Source organism: Struthio camelus, chromosome 16, assembly GCF_040807025.1.
Source record: "Struthio camelus isolate bStrCam1 chromosome 16, bStrCam1.hap1, whole genome shotgun sequence".
NCBI classification, from domain to species: domain Eukaryota; kingdom Metazoa; phylum Chordata; class Aves; order Struthioniformes; family Struthionidae; genus Struthio; species Struthio camelus.
The window spans coordinates 14,071,409-14,098,524 of record NC_090957.1 but is presented as its reverse complement, the minus strand read 5'-3'; the positions used below and the strand labels follow the sequence as shown (position 1 = coordinate 14,098,524).

Genomic DNA, 27,116 nt, shown 5'->3' with positions numbered 1-27,116 from the left:
ATTTGAAAAAAATTTATTCTGCATGATCATCCCCAGCTTCTGAAGATTCAAAGAAACCACTACAATGCTTTTATTGACAAGTCAGAACTAGCTGCTCCAAGCAGTCTCCACCACAATCAGACCAGTAAGAAAACTTGGGTTTAGGATTTTGTTTTTTTAAATGAGCATAACTTCTTTATATTCAAGTTACCGGCATTTTTCACATGTACATTTTTGAAAGGAGTCATGGGAAGTTACTCCTCTTGCTCCCCAAAGTGAGGCTGAGAGTATTTTTCAGATGAAGAAGTACAGTGAAAAACCACAGAACAAAAATAGCTGGGGGGGGGGGGGGGTTTGCAAGACAGCAGCAGTGATGGTTTTTCTTTACCGTGTCCTCACTTCCCGACTGGACACAACATCTCTCTGATGGTTCACGTTCCCAAACTCGAGAGGGAAAGGCGTGATCCCTCCGGGAAGACGGCCGGGACCGTCCGCTCCCGCAGCTGGCGCTCCCCTAAGCCTTTGATCTGAGCGCGGAAGGTGACCGTGACAAGCTGCCAGCCTCTCCGCCGTAGGACTAGCACCAGCCACCCAGGGTGCCTGCGCCGCTCGGTATATATAAAGCTTGTAAAGCACTTTAGGAACCTGCGGGATGAAAAGGACTATATAAACGTAAGATATTATTATTATTAAACCAGTGATCTGACAGGAAGAGACAGCTTTTCAAACCTGTACAACAGCTTGAGCTGAAGCGATCAGGGAGTCCAATTTGAAAAAATAACAATTTGAAACGAATTGGAGGATTAGAAGTGGCAGCTCTTTTGTGGATTCTCCGTGGCAGGTAAATTTAGTAGGCTACTTTAATTTTGCATCGTTTTAACTCCTGGCAATGTCCTGTGCATTGAATCTGACAGAGAGACAGAGTGTTTGAAGCTGTCGTGGCTGCATTTTAGTCTCCCAATTTTACAATCAGTGTTTGAATCTGCTGCTACAACTCCGGATACAGAGATCAGAGACTTATCAAAGAGGCATCCATTTCAAAGACAAGCAGTAGCTTTTACTTCATTCCTTCAATGCTTAAAATTCCTGGAAAAGTAGATGAGCACACCACAAAACAGGTCTGAAGGAAATCTCTCTATCGTCTGCAAACCTATTTTCGTATTAATTTTTAAAGGTTCTATTTTGGTCTCAGGCAAAACGCGTGTGTTTAGCGGAGATAATTCTCTCAACAGGTGAGCTTAATATAGTCCTTTCCCTGTAGCTGAAAGCACATTTTTAAACAGGCTTATTGCTTTATCAAGCATTAATTAAAGAACTACTTCAACCAGTCACCTGATCTTTTTCTGACTAAAAACGTCCTCCCTTTCCTAACAAAGCATCGCTTCATTTCCTTCGCTGTTGCCCTTGTTTTAAGTGCGTGGATGAACGAGGCGCACTGTAAGCAGTAATACGTTTGCAATAAGGCAGAGCGTTTTAAAGTTGTATCCCATCCTGCAAAGGATTTGCTGCACGGCTGCAGCGTGCTATTATCCACATTCAGCTCCGGACTTTAAACTTGAGTTTCAGCGTCCCCGTGAGTGATGGCATTACAGATCCCACCACCCACGCGCTGTCTCCCGGCCCAGCCTGCGGTTGGGTCCCCGCGGGAGCAGGCTGGAGGGCGCGGGAGCCCCCAGCTCCGCAGTAGGAGATGGCCCCACAGAGGGGCACAATACGACGAACCGAGCAGAACGGCAAGCAGAGCAATCCCGTCAAAAGAGACAGGCTTAACTTGGTGGTTAAGTCTTGCTTTTCAGCTAGAAGCGTTTTCGCCTGTATGTTGGTAATGCGAAAGTCACCAAGGCTTTTGCCCACTGCCAAGCACTGACCCCTGCACTGACTCCGACTGCCTTCTGCGAAAGAGCAAGGCTCCGTTCCAGGGTTGTGATTGCTACCAAGTGCCAGAAGGGTGGGCAAATCTGATCTAAATTCGCCAGCTTAGCTGGCCAAAGGAAGCTCTGGGCAGTCCCACACTGAGCACGGGAGAGCGTTGTAACACCGTCACGCGCTTCACTACTCTGCTGTGACTCACGGCACGATTCGATAAACTAACTCGGCTCCGGCTGGTGATGCAGGGCAAACGACTGCTGTCCCAAGCCCACCTCTAGCCGCTCATTTTCACCACAAACCCGGCAATTATTTGCCCCGCTCAAGTTCTTCAGCTGCTCACCAGCAGAAGTGGAGGCAAAGCGGGTAATTCAGCGACAGGTTAATTTGCCCGATCGAGCCTTTCGAGATCTGGCAGGTAAAACCCGCGATGCAGCCCGGTCCCGGCGCTGGGCTCAGCGAGCTAGCTGGAAAGGAAGCTGCACGCTCCTGACAGCAAAGGGTAGCAGCCAGGGAGCAGACTGAGCCACATTTGAGACCGTGGTCAGACCAGCAGACTTAGCCAAGTTACACTGCAGGTAGAGACATGCCCTAGAGAGCACCGCAAGTGCATGGGAGTTCAGCTCCCCAGCGCTCCAATCGCTTCTGACAAACCCGACTGAGAAGTCTTAACGCTTTTAGGCATCTTTAAAGAGCGTTCCCAGCACAATCTTTCACTAAGTAAAAGCGTCAGAGTTTCAAATGAGCTTTTAAGACTCCAGAACGCGCACACAAGTCTCTCTCCTCTCGGAACAGTTCGTTTATCCGCGTTCGCTCCATACGCAAGAATGTCTTCAGCGATATCCTGCTCATTAAGAAGCTGGGGATTTTCTTCCCCTCCGCATTCAGACAAACTAAATCACAGGACAGGCACCTGAATATTACCGTTTCTGCTGGGCAGGATGCTGAGGAATCAGACATAAGCTGTATAATACTTTAAAGCACAGTTATTTATCCAGTAGGAAGCAAACTCAAAAATATCTGGGAAAACACAACAGCTGTTTTCAGAAGACGTGATGAGGATATAGCTAACATCAGTCAGTTCAAACAACTGGATTTTTTTGGTTTCTGCTTACAAATGAACTGAAGCAGTCAGGTGATATTTTCATTGCTCGCCGTACCTCAGAGAATCACAAGAAATGACACAAAATCAATTTTAATTAGAAGCGCATGCGCTCATGCTCGTTCTTAAGAGTTTTAATCTTAAAGAGTTATAATCGGTGAGCTAGTCAGATCCTCCACGACAGGCCTGTGTAACTGGGTACGGAGACTGGCGCGCGGGCAACTCCTGCACTAAGGTAAGCATACGGGATTACCAAAGCATGAGCATTTAATTAACTTTCAATTCAGTGGACCAGGGTCACAAGTCAGGTATTTATATAAGCGTAGGACAACCTAAGCCGTGTATGTTGGACTATTCGATTTGCAACGCTTCGGTGTTGCAAGCAGTAGCACTCTCCTAAAACCTCAGCCCTATCTTAACTGCTGAATATTGGTATAGTGTTACAGCTTCCAAGAATAACTTTTCCAAAAAAAAAAAAAAGTCACTAAACATTCAATACATAAATAACCACCTCCGCAGTTATAAACAAGCAGAAATATAGCCATAAATAAGTATTAGTGCTTCAAAAATTGTGAAACCACAACTTTATGGTTTTTAAACAGAGACAAGGTGGAAGCATGAATGGTAGCAATGTATTTCCCGTGAAAGCTTTCAAGTAGATGAGAAATAGAGTTAGAGGAGTTGGAATTTGACTAACTACAGTTGCATTAAATTATTCCATCTGCAACTATTAAAAATGTAAAGGGTTTTGTATGGCTTTTATATTTATTGGGTGGGTTTACTCCTATGTGAATCATACATATTTATTAACAGAGTCCAGATAATGGTTATTAATAAAACTTATTTTATTTGCATACTGTCTTGATGCTGGCCTAAATATGTATAGCATGACTATAAAAGAATCTTAAAAAAATTAACAATAGCAACAGGGATGCATCACAACTTTACTTTTTTGTACTTTCTGATTACTTTCTTTTCCCGAAATGGAAAAAACCCTGGTATATCCATTTCTTTTGCAAGTCTAAAACATGCTAGGTCTTCCACAGTTTTAAAGCATAATTTCTGTTTAGGAACTAAGAGGAGATCCAAAACTAAAACAAGCTAGTTTTTATAATGAAGAAAATATATATATTTCTACACATAATTATGAACAGTAACAAAAGCTCAGTATTAAAATAGGTTCACTGAACCCCTGGAATTGTGCCTGCCAACTAAAACACCTACTACGAATTTAGTAATGGGTTATGCAAACATAAATTACAAGGCCAGACGTTTTAAAAGGAAAAAAAAGTTGATTTATTGTCACATTGGAGACACGGCAGGATAGAGGCACAATTTCATTTTTCCATATATTCATCAACACTGCAGATGTGTTAATGCAAAAAGAATTCTAAAATAAAAATTGCTCTCAACTGCTCTAATTCTCATATGTCATTTAATTTACTTAAAAATGGTTACCAGGAAGCTTTTTTTTTTTTTTTAATTGCACAAAACATACTTAAAATTTGTGGAAGCAAAATCATCTTAACAAATATTTTCCCTCCTAAACTTCTGCCCAACATTTCATCTAAAACAGACCTGAGGAGAGTAACCCCGCAGAAAGTTCATTACTTTTATTTTTTTTGTAGAAAAGCTTACAACTATAATCTGTAAGCTAGTCATGTTGCTTGTGAGCATTTTCACTTAACATATTAATCGTTTCTGCTCTTGTTTCAAGCAGATCCAACTTTTCACTTATCCACTGTCAGAACAATGAAAAGAATCCTCTGCAACTGGCAACTATTATTAAAGGAGTTATTCATGACAACACAATAATTTTAATGAGAACAACATGTTCCTTTCATTACACCTGAATGACTTTGAGGTGGTCCAGTGGATGAACTGGAGTAGATTTACAGCATATTTGTTCATAAAGTAAAAAGGGAAAGTACTAATTGAAGATGTTCAATTATTTCTTCTTGTAAATACACTGAGGAAGGAAGAACAGGCGTCTGGCTGGCCTGTTATTTTTATAGGTTGAATCTTGAAAAAAGTCAAGCGAATGTTTAAATGGCTCAAAGCAAATTTAGGAACTGAACTTCAGACTCGCTTTAAGAGTTCTCAGCCTTATTTTTGTGTGATCTATATATAAATTCCCAGTCTTACACTTACCTTTATAAATAGCACAACGCAGGGCATAAGAATGGCTGTTAATTGTCGGTACAGCAGTGAGAAAAATCTCAGCTATTTCAACTAAGTGAATCCAAACATTTTCCCTTAAAAGTGACAGTCAGTGATGCATTCATTCAATCACGTTACTCTTCTTAATGCACGTTTCTTTAAACTACAGCCATTCTTCAGGAGGAGCGATGACAAATGCCCTGTAGGATCCAGCTTTTTTTTCTTCACCTTCAAGCTCTGACCTTGCAAACGTACTCCTCTTAAACCCACGCTCCCTAACCTCCCCCTGCCCCAGTCGCTCCTTCTGGCCATGTCCCAAATGGGTCACTCCTAGAAAGTTCAAGCAAAAGCAAGACAAGGCAAGAAAAAAGAAAACATGTCTTAAATTATTTCATTCTTAATGACAGCAGAAATCCATAGCTGCTCTGGAAGTCTAATAAGAGAGTAATCTGTAAATACCTGCTTACAAGCGTGTTACTTTGTAAACATGAAAATCCCCCCCCCCCAATCCGCTGTTCCCCTTTGCTGTAGTGGAAAATACAGCACTCTTGCCATTACTGAAATCTAATAGCTGCAACTGATGTTGCTAGAAGAAAAATGCATTCTTCACCTGTCAAGCATGTTTAAGCAGAAAAATGCTTAAACAGAACAAATATAAATTACTAAGAGCAAGTGCCTTTAGAGTAATTAATTAATTAATTTCTTGACCCACTCTCCCATGTTCAGTTACACCAGAGGTACCTCCTCCTTGAATAGGTTTCAGCTCTTCAATAAAATAATATAAATACTTCAAGTTTTAAAGAGAGATTTCTGAAGGGCGCATATTGTAGAAAATGGATTTACGAATATTTTTACAGAGAAAATGGAGGCAGAGACAGTAACTCAAAGTATCCTATATCACATGGGTTCAGAAAAACATGTTCCAAATGAAACTTCTCTGCCTAGTAACATAACAATCTGTGCTCCTTACTTCAGTAGCTAAAGGGAATTTTTTTGGCCAGACTCCAGAGCTTTACAAACACTGTTGTTTAGGTACCCAGCTATGTTGGAAACCCTGCACATCAATAATCTCACCCAAAAAAAAAAAAAAAAACAAACCCACAAAAAACCTGTATTTTGCACAAGCATCTTCGCAAAGTCCTGCTACCTCAAAATAAATTCTGCAACAACCTAACCAAGCTGCCTAGCTAGAAGCTTTGCTGCCATCTTCTTCCTCCTGCAAAAAGTGAAATTGCTTGCTTTTGGACAAGAAGCCAGCGCTGAAGATGGATCCAATTCACTGAAGCCAGGACACTAGTTCAACAGTTCAATGAACAAACTGATCCAGTGTTTATGAAGGGAAAAAATATATATATTCACAACTATACTGCAGCAATCCTTTTTAAAACTATATGCAACACTGAAAATTTAGCAGGCACGCAAGACAGACAAAAGATAACAAATAAGGGCTTATATGTGCTAAAAATGTCTCTTTCTGGCTTGGATATGCTATTCTCCAAAATACTGAACTGCAGCAAGACTCACTGCTAGCATTAAGTAATGTGTGCACAGCAAACAGCAGGGGAAATGCCATCTGCCAGAAGCTCTGGTTTAGCTTTCCGGGGGTGACAAAGACCATTTTTTTTCTTTTAATAACGTCTAGCAATTATAGTGGTGAGAATAGTCAACGTGCAGAAAAATCGAGGTCGGTTTTACGAGAATCCTAGAAAAATACAACTGTGAATTATAATTCTTTTATTGTCCCCTCACTTCCAATAAAGTGAAGAGGCAGCAAGAGATCATAATATGGAAAAGGCATGTCAGGAACACTGATGTTTTTCCCATTAACAATTAGAATATACAGAAGCCAAGTACATATTAAATAATGACAACAAAATTATTAAGAACTGCTGAATAATGGACCTTCAGGATAAGGTTAGATAGGATTTAACCTTACTGACTCCACAAGATTAGTTCTTAAATGACATTTTAAGACATGGAGCTACATTACACTAGTTCACTGCAAAAAGTTACAGAATAGTAATGTACTATGTCATTTAGCTTTTGTAAAAACAAGCCCATGTAGTACGAATGATCATAAACATCATCTATATCGCAAATAGAAACTCTCCAGAAAATGGTAATAGTCAATAAAAAAAAAATTAAATAGAGGATATGGCAGCTAAATACCATTATGCTAAAGGAGAGGTATTGATATTAGTTTCCAACCTGCAAGGTAAGTCATATTTTTGATTTTTATAGAAGGAAATGGTTTTTAAGCAACACAGAGTATCTTATGTTTTTAACATCCTACCATGGTTTTAGAAGTATAAAGAATCCTAAAAATACAAAACAGATAAATTTGTAATAGAATTTTAAAAATACTGAAAATTAACATTTGACTCATAGAAAATTAACAAAGAAGTTTATTTATTGAACAAACCACTTATCTGCAAATTCATTTCCTCTTACCAAAATCTCGTAAACTCTCCTTCGCAAAGCCAGGGCAAGAGAAGAGAGGGGGAGAAAAAAGGGAAAACTGAAGCAGCATCTCTCTTATCTTTTTCCCTCAACGGCCGACACTAGTTTTACATAACGTGATCAACTCCTTCCACGTTCATGAGCCAAATTAAAAAAAAACAAAACCCCACCGTGCCGCAGGCTTCCCCGGGGCCCTGGGGAAGGGGAGGAAGGCTATTCGCCAGCACGCTGGGGAAACGGAAAAAAGGAGTAGAACAACCCAGCTCTAGATGGCAGCAAATCAATAGTCACCCCTGCGTACACAGAAACGGAGAGCGTCCACTATTTACAAACACAGCCTGTGCATTTTCAGCAGTTTTCCCGGGCATGTTGTTATTTTCACTTTGTTGCGCACACTAGACCAAAGTTGACTGTGGAGCGTTGGTAGGAATCAACTGCAATTCACTACCCAACAACTAGAAGATCCTCTACTGATTTCAATAGCTAATTCAATTAATTGATTTAATATGCAATTTTTTTTCTTTTTTTACCTTCATTTGATTATCTGTTGCTGTAGAGACTGGCTAATTCAATAGAATGATCCAGAAACACTGCAGAGTAAGAATTTAAGAATTTTATATTTTAAAAAATTGAGCCTTCACTTAATAACTGTGTTCATTTCCTTTACTCAGTTACGATTGTAACTTTAATGTTGTTTTGGGGGGAAAAAGCATGCAACTAAAAATATATCACTCTAATATGTAATCTCATGAAGAAAACTACTACTTTTGCAACAGAAAAATATAAGTCCATTTTTCTTTCTCGTTTGTGGCAGTGGCACCGCAGAGGTGCAGCCAACCCATGCCCAGGCTTCTGGGGACATCTACAAGGACTGAGCAGAACTGGATGGTTTTCAATGGCAACATCAGTGTCACACACCAGCACTTGTATTTATTTACACAAGTGCTCGGGGTCAGCAGGAGCCACTGCAACAGCTAGCGTTAAGACACTATTCATATGCTCATTCATTTTGCTGTCCAGCACCTTCTAATGTTCCATTTTTGAAGCTATTTACTTGGAGAATGTACTTATGCTGTCTGTGTTTACAGGTTCCCCTGCGTCCTTCGGTAACTCCGTTGATCCAATCTTGAATCAGCTTTACAAAATACAGATGTCAATTTTAGCATTTAAAGGCAATCTTGACTTTCTAAATCTCACTGATGAAATGCATTGGCAACCTGGAAGCAGTAAAAGAAATCAGCAGTCCAACTCATCATCTGAAAAGCACAGTGACCAAAGCTGCAGAGAAAGCTCCTGGGTCCAGGAGGGTGCTCCACGCAGGCATGCCAAGCCTCACTGACCGCAGAGAGCTCATGCAAGTCTTGCATTAGAAAACTAGTATCTTATTTTATTTCCCCCAAATAGCTGGCCCAGACCTCTCACCTTCTTTCTTGCACTCAGTCTAACCACCTGTGTATCTGGTATGCCTGATAATAACCACTAAACAGTAAAAAGCTTACTACAACATCTTACTCAATGTAGAAACTTATAATGCATAAACCTTAAACCCTGAAGCACGAACTCGGGCCAATAAGTCTAGCCTCTCAAAAGGCTGTGCACTTAGAGGAACATAGTTCAGCAATTATCTAGTTTACGTGCCTAAATCGTCAACACTAAAACCGTTTTCAATTACAATCTGAATAAAAAACAGGCTAAAATGCTTTTTCAGGTGTTTACTGGATGCTCTGAACAAGTAAAAAAAATGATATTTTGATTTTAAATTCTTCAAATGAAGTGTAAGCAAGTAAATAATGTCAGCTAATCTTCATGGTCTTGTCTTAAAAAGTTTGATGCAGAACATTGTTCATCCTTATCCAGTCCTCAAAGACTCCTGAGTCTACTATTTTCCAAGTCTAAAACTGGAAAGGAATCACCTGCTCCACTTTCAGATTGTTTCCCATATTTCACTAGCGTACATGCCAATACCCAGACCTGGTCACTGCAAATCTGTCAACTCTAAGACACAGTTAAGCAAGTGAAAAGTAGTTTTTCGTTCAAAGAACTAAAAAAATGCACTATTGTCCTCACTGAAATACACTTCGTTTTGGAAATCAAGATCAAATGTGCATTGTCACATAATGCTTCAGGGTTGGTAGTTAAGCATACAGCGTCCTACAGAGACTGGAAGGAAAGCCTGAAAATCGTTACTAGTCTTTCAGACACGTAAAGCTTATTTTCTCCTCCGGACGTTTGAAAATAGAGAGATGGAAGGAAAGCAACGGAGACTGATAGGTTAAACTGGTTTAAATGTTATCATCTCCCATTCCCAGAGCGTTTAACAATTAGTACTTATTTGCAAAATCTAGGCTTACCCGCTTATTTAGGTTTTTTGATATTTTTCCACTATTGTTGTGAACTAGATTAAACATACACACTGACTGAAATAGTAGATAAGCTTTTCAACATTTAAAACAGAAGGAGGTAAGCAAAAGTAGTTACTCAACTAGACATTCATGTAGAAACCAAAGGAAAATTATCAGCATTAGGAAGTATATTTACTTTGTGCCAAAAACTATTTATCTGTGCAACCAGAATTATTTAGCGAGACTAAAAAGAAAAAAAATCTCAAAGATGATCGCTCAAACGCTTATTGTTTATTCATAACAGAATCAGCGTATGAGGACATCATGAACGAGATGAAGAATTTCAAAGAAGTAAAAATACATGAAAAGTATCATCGTGGTGCAGAAGGCTGCGCTATTCTCATTCCCTACGCTACTCTGCAATTACTCACAATAGGTCAGGAATTATCACTATAAGAAAACAACGTCATGCAGGGTGGCAGTTCACATGAAATATTTCGAGATGTCTTCCAAATAACAGTTACGTAAAATTGATGTTTCAAGTAATCTCATGACTAGCTATCAGCCTTCCTCAGTAGCTCGCTCATGATGAAACAGATTGACACTGGAAATACCCCAAACACATCTATAGGAAGCAGGTCTGATACCTCTTAAGAGCTATGAGGAGGCAAAAAGTTTTTGCGGAGTAACAGGAATTAAGAAATCCTTCTTTAAAAGTTTTTGCATTTAAAACCAATACCTATTTCTCCGTTCCCCAAGTTCCCCACATACAAGATACTTCTTCCAAGATTTGTCTCCCAGGATGCCAAATCAGAAATTGTATTTAAATAGTTAAGTATCAAGCCCCATAGTCATTCATATAACCACGAAAATATTACTGTATCTCTTCCAGGAATTTGACAATTTGCGAAGAAAGCAGAAATGACCCAAATAGATCTGTCACATCTTTTAAAATTGGTCTTCAGAAACAGAAGCATAAATATCCTCAGTTTCATCAGTAGTTTTTCAGACTCCTTTTCTGCTAAACACCAGATTGCTTATAGCAGACATCAGGGAAAGTCCAAGGACATCCCCGACAGCAATGGATAGGAAACTTAAGGCAATTGACACTTGTCTCCTGATTTATGGGGAGGGAACACAGCTGAGGGAAAGAGATGCTCTAACAGACTCAACCACTCCCGCACCGACAGCGATGCATACAAAGCAAGAAACAAGAGGGAAAGTCGAATTCTGAAACATATCATTGCATTTAACAATTCCATCCATATTTGTTATGCCAAGAAAGATGCTCCTTCAGCTTGGTGAGTTAGATTAAACTGTGTACTGGGTTACTTATTTATCTACAGAATGATTCTGCATGCAAGCTTGTTTTCTATTACAGAACACACTTTCATTATTAACAAGAGTATGTCTGAAGTTTCAGTAACATAAATGGATCAGTTCGGAAATGCCAGCGCTCACAGTGGTGTTACTTGTCCACCTCAAGGACTTTTTCACCATACTGGAAAGGTTTTCAGACAAATTTGCAGTTTTGAAACAAACCTGGTCAAGTAGTTATAGTTCTGCCTTCTAATTTTCTCCTGTCCTCAAAGTTGTCTAAGCTTCGAGAATTATTTGCAGACTTCCCTTTCTATTTAGGAAGGCAGAAAACAGCTGAAGACAAACACAGGGGTGCACAATCTTTAGCTTTTGTGTAGAGAGGAATACTAGTGAAGTTTTCCAGCAGGTAAATTTTGACACTGTCCTGCTTTTTCCAATGGTACTTCAGTTTTATCCACACCCACTTCTACTGCACCGATCACCTTAGGCAGGAGAGGGTGGCCCTATCAGATCTTGCATGTCTGAGCTACTTCCTCCATGTCTCTGGGAGCAACAACTGCATATCAAGTCTGTTACAGCTGGTTATTATCACCATTAAGATACTTTCCTCTGACTTTTTTTTGGTCCCATTTTAATTTTTTAATTCTGCCACAGAAAGTAGAAGAGGAATTAGATTGTGTTGCTGCTCAGGAACAGAGCTGCAGAAAGAACACCACAGCAAAGAGAGCAAAGAGAGAGAAAGAATACCAAAAATCCCAGCAAGCTTATAAAGGAATGCGATTTCACAGCAGTCTCAGGACCAGACTGAGATGCAGCATCTAGTACAGATACAAATTTCCCTAAACGACAGAGATATTAAGAGTCGTTCTTTTGAACCTTGCCCCTGAATGAATACAACACCTCTATTCTCTTCCAAAGTGCTGTATGGAAGGCTTCAGAATTGTATTTTATAAAAATATTTTTTAAACCTAATCACCAAATGATTTCACAGTGGAGGCCATTCACTTACTGCTCTATCTTTCTTATTTACTGCAGAGAACAAATTGCATATTGTTCTCCTACTATATCTGCTGAAGTAACTATACAGAGTATATAATTTTCTTTTGCGTATCAGCTCCCACTGAGTTTACCAAGGTCCTCTCACAGCGCACCTAAAAGTACAATATTGTTTTTTTCCCCCCCTCTTTAACTAACTGGTCCATAAAAATAAAGTTGCCACAAAGTAAATCATCCTGAAACAAATCTGTAAACATGCTATCAGCTAGGAGCACGCAGTTACTTTGGCATTCTGAAGAACCTATCATTCTCCTTAGAGATGAAAAGGAGGAGAAAACTCAAATTAGTTTTTCAGAAGGAACTTAAGATTCTAGCAAACGATTTGAAAAAGTGTCCCCAGAAATCTGTTTCCTGCAGTTTGTACAATTTCTTGTACCCTCTGCGTTCTTCTACTTCTCTCCCTCCCCATAGTTCACTTTCCTTGGCAAGGGGAATCAACTGATTCCTCACCTTCTTAGAGCTGCTACATTTGCTCTCCATTTTTCTTTGTGCCTTTTTAAAGCTGTTCCTGTTCTTTCCGAGGTGCAGTTCCCAAACTGTCTCTTTTTCAAATCAACAGAACTGACTTCTGTCCCAGGGAGCCTGCCCAGGCATCAGTTAAACAATCCCACTTCCGTCAGCCTCTCTCCTGCTGTAGGAAGCAGAGCAGCATCTGCTACTCGAGAAGCAGCAATAAAGGTTAGAAAAGCTGCCTACTGCTTCTCTCCCAGGAAGAAACTTGGAAGGAAATGATACTTGTGTATTAGTTATCTGGAAGGGGCTTTGGAAACCCTAGAACAGTGCTGGATGAACAGATTGCTGGCAATCATCAGGGAAAGGGAAAAAAAAAAGGGAGAGAGAGAGAGGGAGGGAGAGAAGCAAGAAAAAAAAAAAGCATTGCTGGGCATTCATTACAGTTAACAAAATGAATTCATATTTATTTCCTGTATAATTACACATGCATGCGCACAGATGAACATACTGCATATCCTATCATGAGCATGTAAGTTTTAAAATGCTATCAGCTTCGTACATGCAAAATTCACCTTTCTGGAGCTTGACTAGCATTGGTTCTGACACCTTGTACATGCCACCTGGTAGGGTGTGATGCACGTCCTCTGAGGGGAGTTTTCTAAAGAGCTCAGCGCTGACCTTGTTGCGTTACCAGTGAAATCAACAGAAAAACTTAATTTGATTTTTGGTGGAAAAATGAGCATTTTTGAAGTTATGCCCTTGATGTATTTATTTAGGCAGCGAAACGCAAGTACTACACGCAAGTAGTAAGAGCATTTGGATTACTAAACAAAAATTCTTTGCAGCTCTCAAGGTTTTAGATTATTATGCAATTCAGATCAACCTGTTTGAAGTCTAATGTTCATACCTCCTCCAAAATAATCAGCTCATATTTTATTAATTACAGAATGCAAAAAAGCCTTCTGAAAAGAGCAGCCAAAGATAAGCAGTTGTGGTTAAAATAGTGGACTTAGCAATATGTACAAGAAAGTCATGGAAACAAATCATTAAGGAAAAACTTAAATGGGCCTAGTACCATATGCTACTGCAAGATACTCAAAGGACTGAAATAGCTTTTCTCCTCACCTCTGGAGTGTTTTTCTTGAACTCGCGACTTTGCTCAATAAGTTTTTTCCTAGACTGCTCACTTTCATCTTGCCGGTTAGCCAATATTGTTGCTGTGGCATCAAGCTCTCTCTGTCAAGAAAAAGAAAAACAAAAATGCAACTACAGTTAGAGACCTATTCATCACAAAAATAAAAAATATAAAGCTTATGCATACATCATCTTGTTGAGAATACGGAGATGGTTGGACTATAAAACAATACAAAGCACCAAGCTTCCAGAAATCAAACCCTCTGCAAGCCATTAAAGGAAGCGTACAACCTTTTTGATTCCATCTCGAAATCAAAACATCACCAGTTTTCTCACAAGCACTCATGGCTTTACCGCCACATTAACACCGGACAGCAGCAGTGGCATGCAAGGCACACCTTCTAGTAATCCCCAAATCCAATGAAGGATACAGATCTCTAACAAGTTCAAACCAGGTCTATTTTTACCTGACTACCTTTTGAAGATACTGGCTTCTCACTTTTTGAGTTACTCTGAGGGAAAAAAAAAGAAAAACATGACCAACTCAACTATTGGCTTGCTGTATACTTCAACCGATACTGGCTATACTTCAGTTACTCTTAATTTCAATACATTTTGTATATCATTCTATACTGATACAGCAATGTTCTTTTTATATTTACATTTTTCCCTATTCAAATCTTTTCCTCTTATTAGAATCTATTCCCCTAAAAATTATTAGCAGATATCCCTCTGCTGACTGTTTCCTCCTCCCAAAGTATACATTTTTCATCATTTGATGAATGCCAGATTAGCTTCCAACAGCTTCTGCTAGGCAGAACTACAAACTCAGCACACCGACTACAGCCCAGCTTTGTCCAAGTGACTTCAGTGCGTTATCCCAATATCTTCCTCACTCAGTACTGTCCTTCCAAACGTCACCATAACAGACTGAACAGGTCACTTCTCAGTGCATGAAAACAGGAAAGCAACAAAAGCTAAAACCTCCACTCAAATATGTACGTCATTCCCCAAATCAGTGGGAGTTATAACCCAGAATCAATGAGAAAAATCTGGCACTGGTTTCATCCCTATTCATTTGAAGCTTAAACAAAAAAAAAAGGCTTTGGATAAGAAAAATTAAAAGTGAGAACAACAACTTGCTAGAGCAAGACATAATGCTGCTCGTCTCCAGGGCTACCTTCACGCCATTACTCTGCCCGCGTACCCCAGACCTGCGCTCAAAAGCCCCAGTCATCTCCCCAGTAACACCTGCATCCCTGGCGTTTGCTTATAACTCAAAAATCTACAAAGGACGAGACTGAACACCCAAACCTGGGACCTCTTGTCAGGTTTAATTCCAGATCTCCCGTAGTCAGCAACCCCGCCTTGCAGTATACAGAGGCAAAACAAGAAAACGATCAATTTGCTTCCCACAGGTACTTTTACAGGATTTCTTACAAGTAGCCCACAGACACCAGATGTCTAGAGGACACCAGCTAAAGCCTCTGTTCTACAAAAAATTAAAAAAAAAAACCAAAGGTATTTCAGTCCCAGAACTTCTTTCTAGGTATGCTGTAAAAAATCTAGCTCCAAATAGCTAGTTACATTTCTGTATGGGTAAATGCTGTAACTTTCACTTGTTTCTGTGCTGGGATGGATGTGCATGTGTTTTGCATGACACTAAGTTTGACCTCTGGAGAATGGAGGGAAAAAAAGGATTCCTTCTGCAGTTTCCAACTCAAAAGGATCAGTTCCCCCCCCCCCCTTTTATTACTGCAAAATTAAGAGATATGCAAAGTTGTTTCTAATAAACATATAGACCACAGTTATCTTAATCCTCGGAAATGAGCTAAATACGACAAATGGATTCTAGGGTAGGCAGCACGTTGGAGCCAGTGACCTAAATATTGCTACTGTAATGCTTTAAAAACCCTGTATTTCTGACTTTGGGGAGAAAAATAGGGCAATATGTCCACCAGATCTTGGTTTGGAATTCTGTAACATATGTGAAATCTATTGCAGAAAAGTGGGAAATACTTAACAGTTGGATAAACCACATTTGAAATTCATCCCAGATAAGTTTATGCAAGAAAAAAGAGCAACAGAAACCAATGTGGTTAAGCAGTACTATAAAGAGCAATATAACGGCTAAGCAGAAGGCTTTTAAAAAATATAAACAATCTGGTACGGCCGGCAACTTGGAAAACCGTATTTAAAAAGGAAGCACACATTTAAAGCAAAGCAAAGAAAAAACAAATCATGAAATAAGAGGGAATTTCAGTAGACCAAAGAATCAAATGCTTGTTGAATGCTATAGAGGGCTAGTAACGAGCTTTAAAACTGCAAAAGTAGATTTTTAAAGACCTTTACTTCCAAGTTTAGAGACAGGAGAGAAAAAGAAGAACTGATTCAAGCAAAGATCCTATTTTGTGCTATGATGAACAGAAAAGTTGAGTGGCAAATGAAGAATAATATCCCTCTTGCCCTGACTGCTTCACTGATACCAGCACCCCAGTACAATCGCTATGAAGAAGTCCTTCCTGCTCCTTTCTAAACTCCTGGGACATTTCTCACTACAAAACATTTTCATTCATACAGACATAGCCAAGGAAAAACGCAAGCATGCAACTAAACTGATTTGACCCAGTGGACAGACGATACAGCGTACTGAAGCCCAAAAGCTCAAGGTCTTGTCTAGTGTTTAAGAACAGGGACATTTAGATGCAATTCCAATAGGAGAACAGTAAAATATCCAGCCCTCTATATAAGACCTGATATTAAACTAGATATTAACTCCTCAAGCTATGCCATGGCTGACAAGCCATTGAAAAACCATTTGAAAATCACTAGTTTATTCTTCCTTACTTGATTTGAACCAATTACACGACAAGTTTATTTAAAAATAATAATAGATATAGGATTACAACCAACAAACATTAATGGCAGATTTTTCACAATATGTGTCTTAATCTCATGAGAAACCACATTTATTGGAAACACTCAAACAGCCAATGCATTATCTTTGCAAGCCAGCACATATTAAAAGGATAAGTCGTATTTACTCAGGTTTGAGATCTCCGAGTTGGACGTAACACACAAGGGAACAGACTCTTCCCAAGCCTGGCAACCATTCCTTAGGTAGCCACTAGGGGAAAGGAGAAAGATGTAATACTATACAGAAAGAAGCATACTGGAGAGTCCTTTAGAGAGTAACAAAAATAGGAGAATGTGTCTCAGTCTCATTCTCCACATCTTGGAAATCAAAAAGGTTCAAATGAAAAGCTACCAGGAACCAAGGCTCCAAGGTGTGCGAGCGGTGACCTGACTCCAGGAGGGATGCAGAGCCTACAATCTTACTTGCATGGATTCAAAAGCGGTAATAAACTTTCTGGCCAGGAATAGCCATTTTTCAATTGTCCGTGCAAAAAATGAGTCAGGACTCAGAACATGATTTGGAATAAGAAGCGAGAACAAGCAAGACTGTTATCCTTCCCACTTCTTTCCCCTTGCCCCAGAGTCCCATCAATTCAGAGCAGACTGAACAAGCAACTTGGGAAGTTCACATTGCTTAAGCCCTGGATAACTGAAGAACTCTGGAGAGAGAGTTTCTACTTTGACCCATTTCAACAAAGTTATTGGGGTGGGAGTGAGGCAGTGGGAAGAGAGAAAACAAGAAAGTCTTATGCTCTTAAGCACAGGAGTCATTAAAAGCAATCCTCAGAAGCAACCATTAAAAGGTTTCTTTCAGGCTGTATATAGGGAAAAAAAAAATCTAAAACGAAGGGGTCAACCTGCCATCCACTGTAACAACAACCAACTCAAAGCGAACTTGTCTTCCTTTAACGCAGCTACCATAGATTTCCTGACAGTGGCTTCCTCACCTCCTTTGGGCACCCTCAGAGCCATCCCCGCTCATTCCACCTCCGTTGCCCTCGCCGCGCCAAAACCGGAGCCGCACGGCTGCGCGGCGAGCCACGGCAGGAAAGCGATCCTACTACAACTCACACACCACCTTCTTTCAGTGGAATCAGCTCCCAGTTTGGGCTCACTTTGCTGAGACAGAAGCGTGGGTCCAACTGCAAAACGGAGGTGGGAAACCACAGCTGGAGGCAGGGGGACACTGGTGGGATCTCCCCATTGGGTACCTGCCTGCAATTAGGCTGGCTTGAGGCAATTATGAAATTCTAACTGTGGGTACACTTCATTGCTGTTTCCTTTTAAGGTGACATTTCTTTCCTCTGGAGGATGTGCACCTTGATAATCCCCTAGCCAGCAGGCCACTCACAAATCTACACCACACCAGCTGCCCAGTTTAACACACTACGACTTCCTTCCCTTTTTATAATAGGAAGCTTCAAACTAGCCCTCCTGCCTCCTTACCCCAAAGCACACCCTGTAAGCAGCCGGCTGGCATCTCTCGAAAGAGTCCCATGGGCTCTCTTAAAAATACCCACTTGGGAAAATGATTCTAAATAAAAATGGGGTTTTTTGGCCATTTTTAAGTTTATAAAAGTCTCTGTTCCCCCACCCACATTTCCAAAAGGTGGGAAAGAAGCAAGAATATATAAGCAGACAAAACTACAGTGCCATGGATCTGCTCACACCTCCCCTACTCTTTGCTTTTCTCATCTCTCATCCCCAGACATGCAACTCCAACAGGACCAAAAAAAGAATTCAGCCAAAGAGAAGCAAAGCCAGAGATAAGAACAATCCTTTCTCTTATCCTCTTATCTTATCCTATAAGAGAAAGGATAGATAGAAAATGTGAATCGGGGAGTGTGATGGAGGGAAAGGTATATGCGACTCTCAGCAATGCATCACTCTATCACGAGAAGGGAAGAGAGGCAACAGCAAATGATATTCATCACCGCTTTATCTGAAAAGGTGCAATGGAGGTAGAGAAACACAGTCTCCAACCTCCTCCTCCTGGGGGCCAGAGACAGGCCCAAAGCGAAGCTGCCTGCAGCACCGGCAGCCAGCGAGCAGGAGGTTAGGTAGGTCTGAGGCGCCACTTCTCTGCAGCTAGCCCCCACTAGTTTCTCCCTAACCACGTTCTTTTTATTCTATTAAGACAGTATAAATGGAATAAATAAATGTAAGTAACATCATAAAAGTATCTTTCTACATTTTTCTCACTCCATTAATATGTCCAGCTCCCACTAACACTAATCCTCTAAGTGTCTGTCCATACAGTCACTGCCTGTCTCAGGACTCCCACCAAGTCTGGCATTTAAAACAGCTATGGCCACTGCCCCAATAGGGTTATTTCAGGACTACAGCTGGGGAAGCAAGAAATCCCCATGTTTCGGCATCCTGATGCCCCCCGAAGTTGCTCTAACATAATCTGTCATTACTAGATTTCTATTTCTGCTTAGCACCAGTAATCGCCTACAAGCACGGTGATGTAAACTGTGTCCCCAAATTTTGTTATTCTCCTATTTTGAAATGCTTAATCCAAACTGCGTTTGCTACAAAGCTCCTCTTCTGTAGCAAGAACCATGTATCAACACTTTAATTCAGACTTGCTGCTGAGTTGTTTTAGCCAGGGGAACAATGCCGTCTAAACACAGGGTATGCCTTCAAAAGCCCAATGCAGACCTGCAGATGTTAACTGCACATTTTCACCATAAACCTCATTTTAGTATTGCAAAGATGCATTTACTCTGTAGGCACAAATCACAACTATATCAGGAATTGTCTACCAGTAAAATAAACTAGTAACTATTTCCACTGAAATCTTTTATCTATATTTAAGGTTTTTCCCTTTATCATCAGTGACCCGGCTGGCACGACAATCTGCTACTGAAAGGAGTATTCAGTAGTCTCATTTTTGTTCTCATCCTCTCTCGGGATTGCATTTGTCAGCTCTGTCGAAGCTCTCAGTGTAGGTTTTTGCAATTTTTAATTTCCTATTAAAGGAAAATGAGAAGGAAAACTTCTCCATGCGATGAGGATACCAACATACAAACCTGCATATACACACATCTCACTTCCCTCAGGGAAATTTTACATTTCCCTACCTGATACCCCAGGTAATCTGTCCGTCAGTATTTAAAATTCCTCAGTTCTCAAATGTTCAGAATCGTACATACTTATTACAGAAATATTTCAGAAAGGGTAAACTGCTCTGTGATCTCGACGTGCTTCTCTGGAGAAACAAACCCGCACCCTCGCTTGATAGAGCTCTAGATTATTGCCGGGGCAGTAACCACAAAGCTGGCATTTGGAAATTTGTACATTTTGTTAACATTACTGCACTCATTTGTAAAAAGCACGCACCACTTCCATTTAAAAAGTAAAGACATACTGTAACAATGAAAGAAGTTTCTTTTCTGTACAACAAGTTCATGTCTGCCTCTGTAAAGCCCCTTGTTAAGGCAAGCAGAAGGAAAGACCACAGCACTCGGCAAGAGAGCACACCGCCTTAAGAATCGCTGGGCTCCCGTCTTACAAATCAGCTCTGAAAGATGGACGAGTAATAAAGCAAAGAACCGAACGGCTATGTGTTATACTCCTGAAAGGAAAAAAAAAAAACAACAATAAAGCCGTAAGCATTAAACAAAACATGTTTTCTTAACAAGTATTTTGCTATTCAGCAAACTGATGAAACTTCCTAACTAATTCTGTGTGCGAAAGGTAGTTGCAATAAACACATTTTATTTCCGCGTACTACGGTAATTTGACTCCAGGTAGGTTTTTAAACAAGCTTTAACTGGAACAAATTTTGTACTCTATGCAATACTTCTGGACAGTGAGTCAATGTGTGTGGTGTCTGTGGCTTAAAGCAAACAGAGAACAAAAACAGAGGCGACAACGTAGATATCAGTAAGATATGTTAAGCATCAGGCTGGGTTCTTTTAAATGTTTGTCTTAAAAAAAAAAAAAAAAGTTTATTGTGGCTTTGTCTGTTCACAAGAACACCCACTACTACCACAAACGCAGGGAAAGCCTATCAAAAGATCTTGCAAGAGGGGAAAGCTAGTACTGGCTTCTCAAAAGGAGCTTCTATCAGCATAAAGCAGCTGCATAAATATCTAAGCCAGCAAGAAATGCACGAGCGGGAGAAAAGACTGCCAATGTCACAGTCCTTTCATCTACACCTAGAATTCAAAACTTCTTTAAAAATGCAAAGAACAAGAGAGAGAGACTGCCCAGAGCTGTAAAGACCTTATTGCCAAAGGTCTGGAGGAACTATTTAACAAGCTTCTCCTGCCACTTCGGAAAGCAATGAAAGACTGCACATTTGTTCCAAAAGGCAGTTTTCATCTTCTGACATTTATTCCCTCCTTCCACTCTCCTTAAAACTTAATGTGTTCAGGGCTGAAGAATCCCTTCACAAGTTAGACAACGGACGATCAGAAGGGGAAGGCACTAATGAGAAGCCTACACAAGGAGATACCTCCACTTCTGGTAAAGGTGGAACTGTGCTGGTGATACACTCTCCAACCTCTCTTCAGAAACAAGATTCGGGGTTCACTCATATTCTTAACCCTCAGCACTCTGATATTTCTCTCCTCCCTGATTTGTTTAGAGGCCTCCACAGCAGACTGTTAGTCATCTCTGTCTCCATTCCCACCAGGTCTGCTTTCACCTCATGCCACCAGCACAGAAACTTAGCTCACCTCCAAGTCACCACCAAGCAGTAAGCGTTTGCTTCTGGAGTAGTAGGTAACCTAGAAGTCAGCTGGAACGTGCCGCTGCTCTCTGCATCTCTTAGTCGCTCTTCTCGCTGGCTTACCCGCGCGGGACTCCACATAACGTTATGAGCCCGCCACCTTCCATTACCTCACCGACAGCACCTCGCAGTTTTCTTTTAATGCCTGGCAACTACAACTTTCAGCAAACCTACCTCATCAGTTACTTCACGCTCGCTAGTAGCTTTGCATTTTGTTTCATTACAGCTTCAAAGGACATAAATTTCCTGAAAAGAAAATTCAAGATTCAGGGGGAAGAGGAAGGGGAGGGAGGTCTCTCTCATTTTGCAAAACACAGCATGTCTACAACCCAACCCGGCCCACCACAACTGCCATCCCCAGAGAGGACTTGCTAACGGCTTCACTGACTTTCCCTGCGTTCATTTTCACACTCTTGTACATAAAAGCGTTAAGTTCAAACTATTCGCTTCAATAACTACGAGAGAAAAGTCCAAAACGTTGCAAGGTAATTTAAACATCCGGGCGCTGAGGCTTCCCCGAAGGTAGCAGTTCAGGCAGGCATGCCAGGCCCGGGGCTCAGGGCCAAGCGCCCTTGCGCCCGCCGCGCGGCCACCTGCTCCTGCGGGCTCCCTTTCTCCGGGCCACGCACCCGGTACCAGCGCAAACTGGGATGACGTCTCCGTAAACTCCCAATTCCCTGCCCTGTGCAGTTGACGGCTTTCCACTTGATAAAATTAGTTAATCAATCATGTACACTCTGTTAATTCCTTTGAAAGAAACAAACAAACAAAATCCTCCAGCTTAATACTTGTTACTTTCCTAGCAACTACAGGGCGTGCGTGGGGAAATAAAAGAAAATAATCAAACTACGTCTTCTTGTGCCAACTAAAATAAATTACAAGAATCCAAAGAAGACCTACTGTTGCTTGCTAAGACTGTGCCTAGGCAAGACTCGAGAGTCAAACGCATCTGCCTGACCACCCGTCTCGTCAGCTGACCCAAAGCTGGCCAAGCCCCTGTAAGCGCAAGGGCTGTTACCACGCTGCAGGAGACAGATTATCTCCTTTCTCCGAATGGCAATAGAGGATGCAATAATCACCCTGTCGAGATCACATCACGTTTGCTTCCACTCGGGGCACTTTGCCTTTCCCATTCCCCTTGCTTTTTGTTGCCGCTCCCGGGGGGGGGGGGGGGCAACAAGCCGGGGTACGAGGCGAACCCCAGAGGCTCAGGTCCGAGCTGCCCCTTTACCGATCCCAGCGCTGGGCACTGCAATTGCTGTAAATGCAAAAGCCAGCAGAGAAAAAAGTAACCGTCTAGCCACATTTCTGATACCAGCAAATGACTGGGTTTTGACTAGGATGTACACCGCAAGACAAGTTTTTAGTAGAGTATTTTCAAAAGAGCTTTGGCTCTTAAGACATAAAATAATAATAATAATAAAGAAAGGTTAATTGGTCAGTAATTACAAACTACTTAATGCACTACCCTTAGCGTTTGTTTCAACCACCTAGTGCAGCAGCCACTGGGTGCAAGCGAAGAGGGATCATGCTGCCATTTTGTAATAAAACACCTTCCCTAACTTCAGCTAATGTCTTACTCGCAAGTAAGATCAGATTCATGAGTTGCATTAAATAATTCTTTTGAGCACAGATCAAAACAAAATGTGGTCTTAAAAGGGCAGTTTAAATAACAACACGTTCAACCCTTTAACTAAGCTCTGTTACATCATTTAAGTATTTAGTTACTCCTCTTGCAACCTAAGGTTTGCTAATAAATGAAGCATGACCATGCACTTTAAGCAAGACACATACTGTAACACAGATGAGGATTTATTACGTGCTATAAAGGTTGCCACCAATAAATCAATAGTACGTATACACACACAATCTTGTTTCAGTGCGAGTTCTGAGTTCTCAGTACTTCTTACGAAAAAATAAACCCAATTTTTATTCTAACTGAGAACAAACTCATTTGCTGATATTTTATTTAACTTCATCCAAATCCTCACTATACTAAATGTCATTTAGAAAACAGAAATTTATAATTATTTTTCCTTTGATGACACAGGCAATTTATTTTATTTTGAGAAGGTTTTTATTTAACATGGCTAACGATTAAAAACAGACCAACTATCTGCCCTGAAGTCCATCACAATCACCAATCTGAAAACTACTTATTATGCCATTTCCTAACACTTGGAAATAAAATATTTACCAAAAAAATATAAGTACACATTTGAAAAAGCAACCTAAAAATATTTTTGTAACCACATTCCAACAAAGTAATTCCTTGAAGAAAATGATGATGGACTTGAGCTAGCATAACACCTAACTCCGTTCTCATGTTCTGGCCGCGGCAGAAGCTGTATGCTAGCTGAATACGTTATCCTACCATATGTATTACAAACAAGGCTTGGAAAGATGCAGTTACTCTTAGCTTGGAATTTTTATTTTTTTATTGGTTTAAAAACCTTCACAACAAGCTTGCACACTAGGGAAAACCTACAAAATACATCTTCAAAATTTTATCCTGGTACCCCCCCCCATGACTTTAACAATTTTACCTGCCCCTTCTACTACTGATCAAAAGACACGTTTCAAAGCTGCTATGCTCCTGCACAAATAGTCTCTTCCTCCCCTCCCTCCCCCCAAAGTAAAGTTATATGTCTGATTTCGTTGACACCAACTGCCTAAAACCAGACTGACATCAGATACAGGGCAACGACTGCAGCATTTTGCAGAGGAAGTTGGATGGGGAACTTGAATTAAGAAATAAGTAGTAACAAAAACAAGATCAGAAGAAAATTACTGGCAAATGAAATTGTTATTTGATAAACAATTTAAGCAGGAAGAATATTTGGCAGAGTGCTTTCAGAGAAGGGTCCTTGACTCCCGATTAACATGATCCCTCCCTTGGTCTGAGTTTGTTGACTTTCTGGGCAAGCTGTAAGGTTTGTGCATTTTCCCATGACAGGAAAAATATAGTATTTTTGTGAAGTTGTTAATGCATTTGGTGGATTAAAAAGAAAATTACAGATAAAAATAGGAAATAAGAAAGTAACATTTAGTTTTTAGCTGCTACTAAAATCCCATTTAGACCTTTTAGTATTCTTTCAGATCTAAATCCCAAATAATGAGTCAGCTTTGTATGACAACACATTTCCTTGGAAACGTTAAAATGTATGTCTGGCATTTAATACTGGTAGCAAGCATTCCATATGTTGGATGATTAAACAGAATCCCAGATTCTGAAGCCGTTCAGAAAATGTTTATAGTTTTTAATGTTTTATCTGGACCACTGTGGTTCAGCAGAAGCATCACGCTTTACACTGAACCAAAATCAAAACGCAGAGGCGTAGGAATGCAGAGTGCCTTTTCGAGCTAGGTGTTTCCCAACAACATATTGCAGTACTTAGTTAAGCTCATTTTCTGTGACATGAAAAGGAAAATAGCAGAATTGACTCATGAAGTAAAATTAGCTGATGTACAGTCACCAGGAGGCTGGCTATGGCGTGACAGCATGCATAACAGCATACAACAAAAAAATAACGTGCTTGATGTCAGTAAGGGTGCAAGCTAACTTGGAAGCAGACGTACTGTTCTCCGTACAATAGTTTTAAATTGGACTGTTCATTTTTTAAATTGGCATTTCTGGTAACATCCCTTAACAAGAATCCTACCCTTATACAAGGAATTCTTATGAAGGTCTTCTAGAAATCCTGGATAACTGCTTATATTTGCACATTAACCGAAGCATACATAAAACATTTTTTAAATATTGAAAAACTTGGCATCCTCTAGTATTTAGAAGCAGTAAAACGTATGCGTACCGGGCTGAACACCGAACTCGGGACAGCCTTTGTCTGCTTGCTCCATGAACACAACTAAGGTATGCAGTACAGCTAAAATACCTTTTTAACTGTTAAAACTTCTAAAGTGATAATTCATATAATTCCACCACTACTCACTGTGACAAATCACACTAAAAGGAGGTTTACTAGGAAAACAACAGATTTAGCTGCAGTGGCACTGTCAACCTTGCTATGATACACTGTCACTGAAAAGTCCTTAATTTTGGCTATCAAATACAATTTCAATTTCTTGCACTTTAAACCAGTAAAAACAATTCTGTGAAGACTGTGTTTACAATCCCTCACTAAAGAATGCAGCTGTCTCAATCAGGGCTGAATGTCTGTTAATTAGTTCGGTTTTACAAGCTGATGGAACAGATTACTTCATTCCCTCCCCACACGCAGAAAGAAACTCTGCAAATACAGTTATCTACAAGACAGAATTTTTGCTTCCCAGCAGTTTCAGGAGGTAGAGGATGTACTGGGGCTGTAAGTGAGCTCTTTACCAAGAATCCATTTAGCTTTGTATCTTTTCAAGACTTTCTGTCATATAGTAATTTTCAGCCCAATAGTAATGATGACAAATCCTATATGAAAACTTAAACAAACAGCACTGCTGCCAGAAAGGGTCGGGCTGCCTCCTGACTCTGTCGCTGGGGCTGATGGACCAAGTCCAAAGTTCTCCCAAGTCCTTCAGGAACAGGAGTCCACTCCTCATAAACAATTTGCTTTCTATAATATGTCTTTAGTCATCACATTTCTTTAAATCAAAAATAGCATTCAAATATGTCACCAATAGAAGCAAGTGAGAGGCCTTTAGTGCACATTTCTGAAATTGCTATCACCGTTCCCCACCCCATGCACTTTCCAGGCAAACCGCAGATAGCTGGATTACCACTGAGCTCTTTCCTTTGAGATTCACTGCCGCCAAGTATCTCCCCATCCCTTATCTACAGACTCTTGAAAAAGAGCCAGATTTGGGTTTTCAGATATGTAGATGAGAGCGTTGGACACTCTGGTCCAAATGCCAGAAAGCACTTCTGTAGAGAAACCCCATGAAACACTGCAAAGCCCTGCAGGCAACAACCGGAAAGTCAGAAGCAAAATGCCTCTGTTGAGATGATGCAACAATGCGCGACATCCTATACCAAACAACTAAACTTTCACTTAGTGACTGGTTTTCTTACTCACTTATTTTAGATCCTAGATGATTATGAAAAATAAGTTCTAGTTAAAGAACATCTTCCTATTTAAAAGTAAAAACATATTGCTGGTACGAATTGAATCACTAAGCTTATTACAGAAGAAGCAGGTGGACAAATATGAAGCCCCACAAAACTGTGGAACTATCAAACCATCAGAATTATTATTTTTGGCAGTATATCTGGCTGAAAAGTACACAGGATAAGTTAAATAAACCGGTATTTCTTCTACACAAAGGCATCTATAAATGTAAACTTTTACAGAGATATCAGGGAGAGCCTAAAGCCTCTAAACGCTGTGCAGAGTTCAGAATTTCAGTACCCTCTCCCCCCCCCCCGAAAAAAAAAAGACAATTTAATGTCTGCATTATGAAGAGTCATTCACAGCAGACCACTGAACGAACACAGCTTGCAGAAAACGCTCTGGAGCCACAGATGCAGCATGGGGGGGGGGGGGGGTTGAAATCCACTAGGCACCCAACTCAAAAGAGGGAACTAACTTTAGCTAAATCCTATTTCCACAAATAAACAAAGGTCAAAATCTTTCTGTTA

General features: G+C 40.4%; 1 protein-coding gene across 12 annotated transcripts in view; it reads right to left on the bottom strand.

Annotated features, from left to right (window-relative positions):
- Positions 1-27,116, bottom strand: part of CUX1 (cut like homeobox 1) — a 247,482-nt gene that overhangs the window by 181,618 nt on the left and 38,748 nt on the right. For all 12 annotated transcript variants that reach the window (XM_068909277.1, XM_068909279.1, XM_068909283.1 and 9 more), the window contains exon 2: positions 13,864-13,974. In XM_068909277.1, coding sequence (XP_068765378.1) covers positions 13,864-13,974 — 111 coding nt within the window. The remainder of the gene's footprint in view (positions 1-13,863; positions 13,975-27,116) is intronic.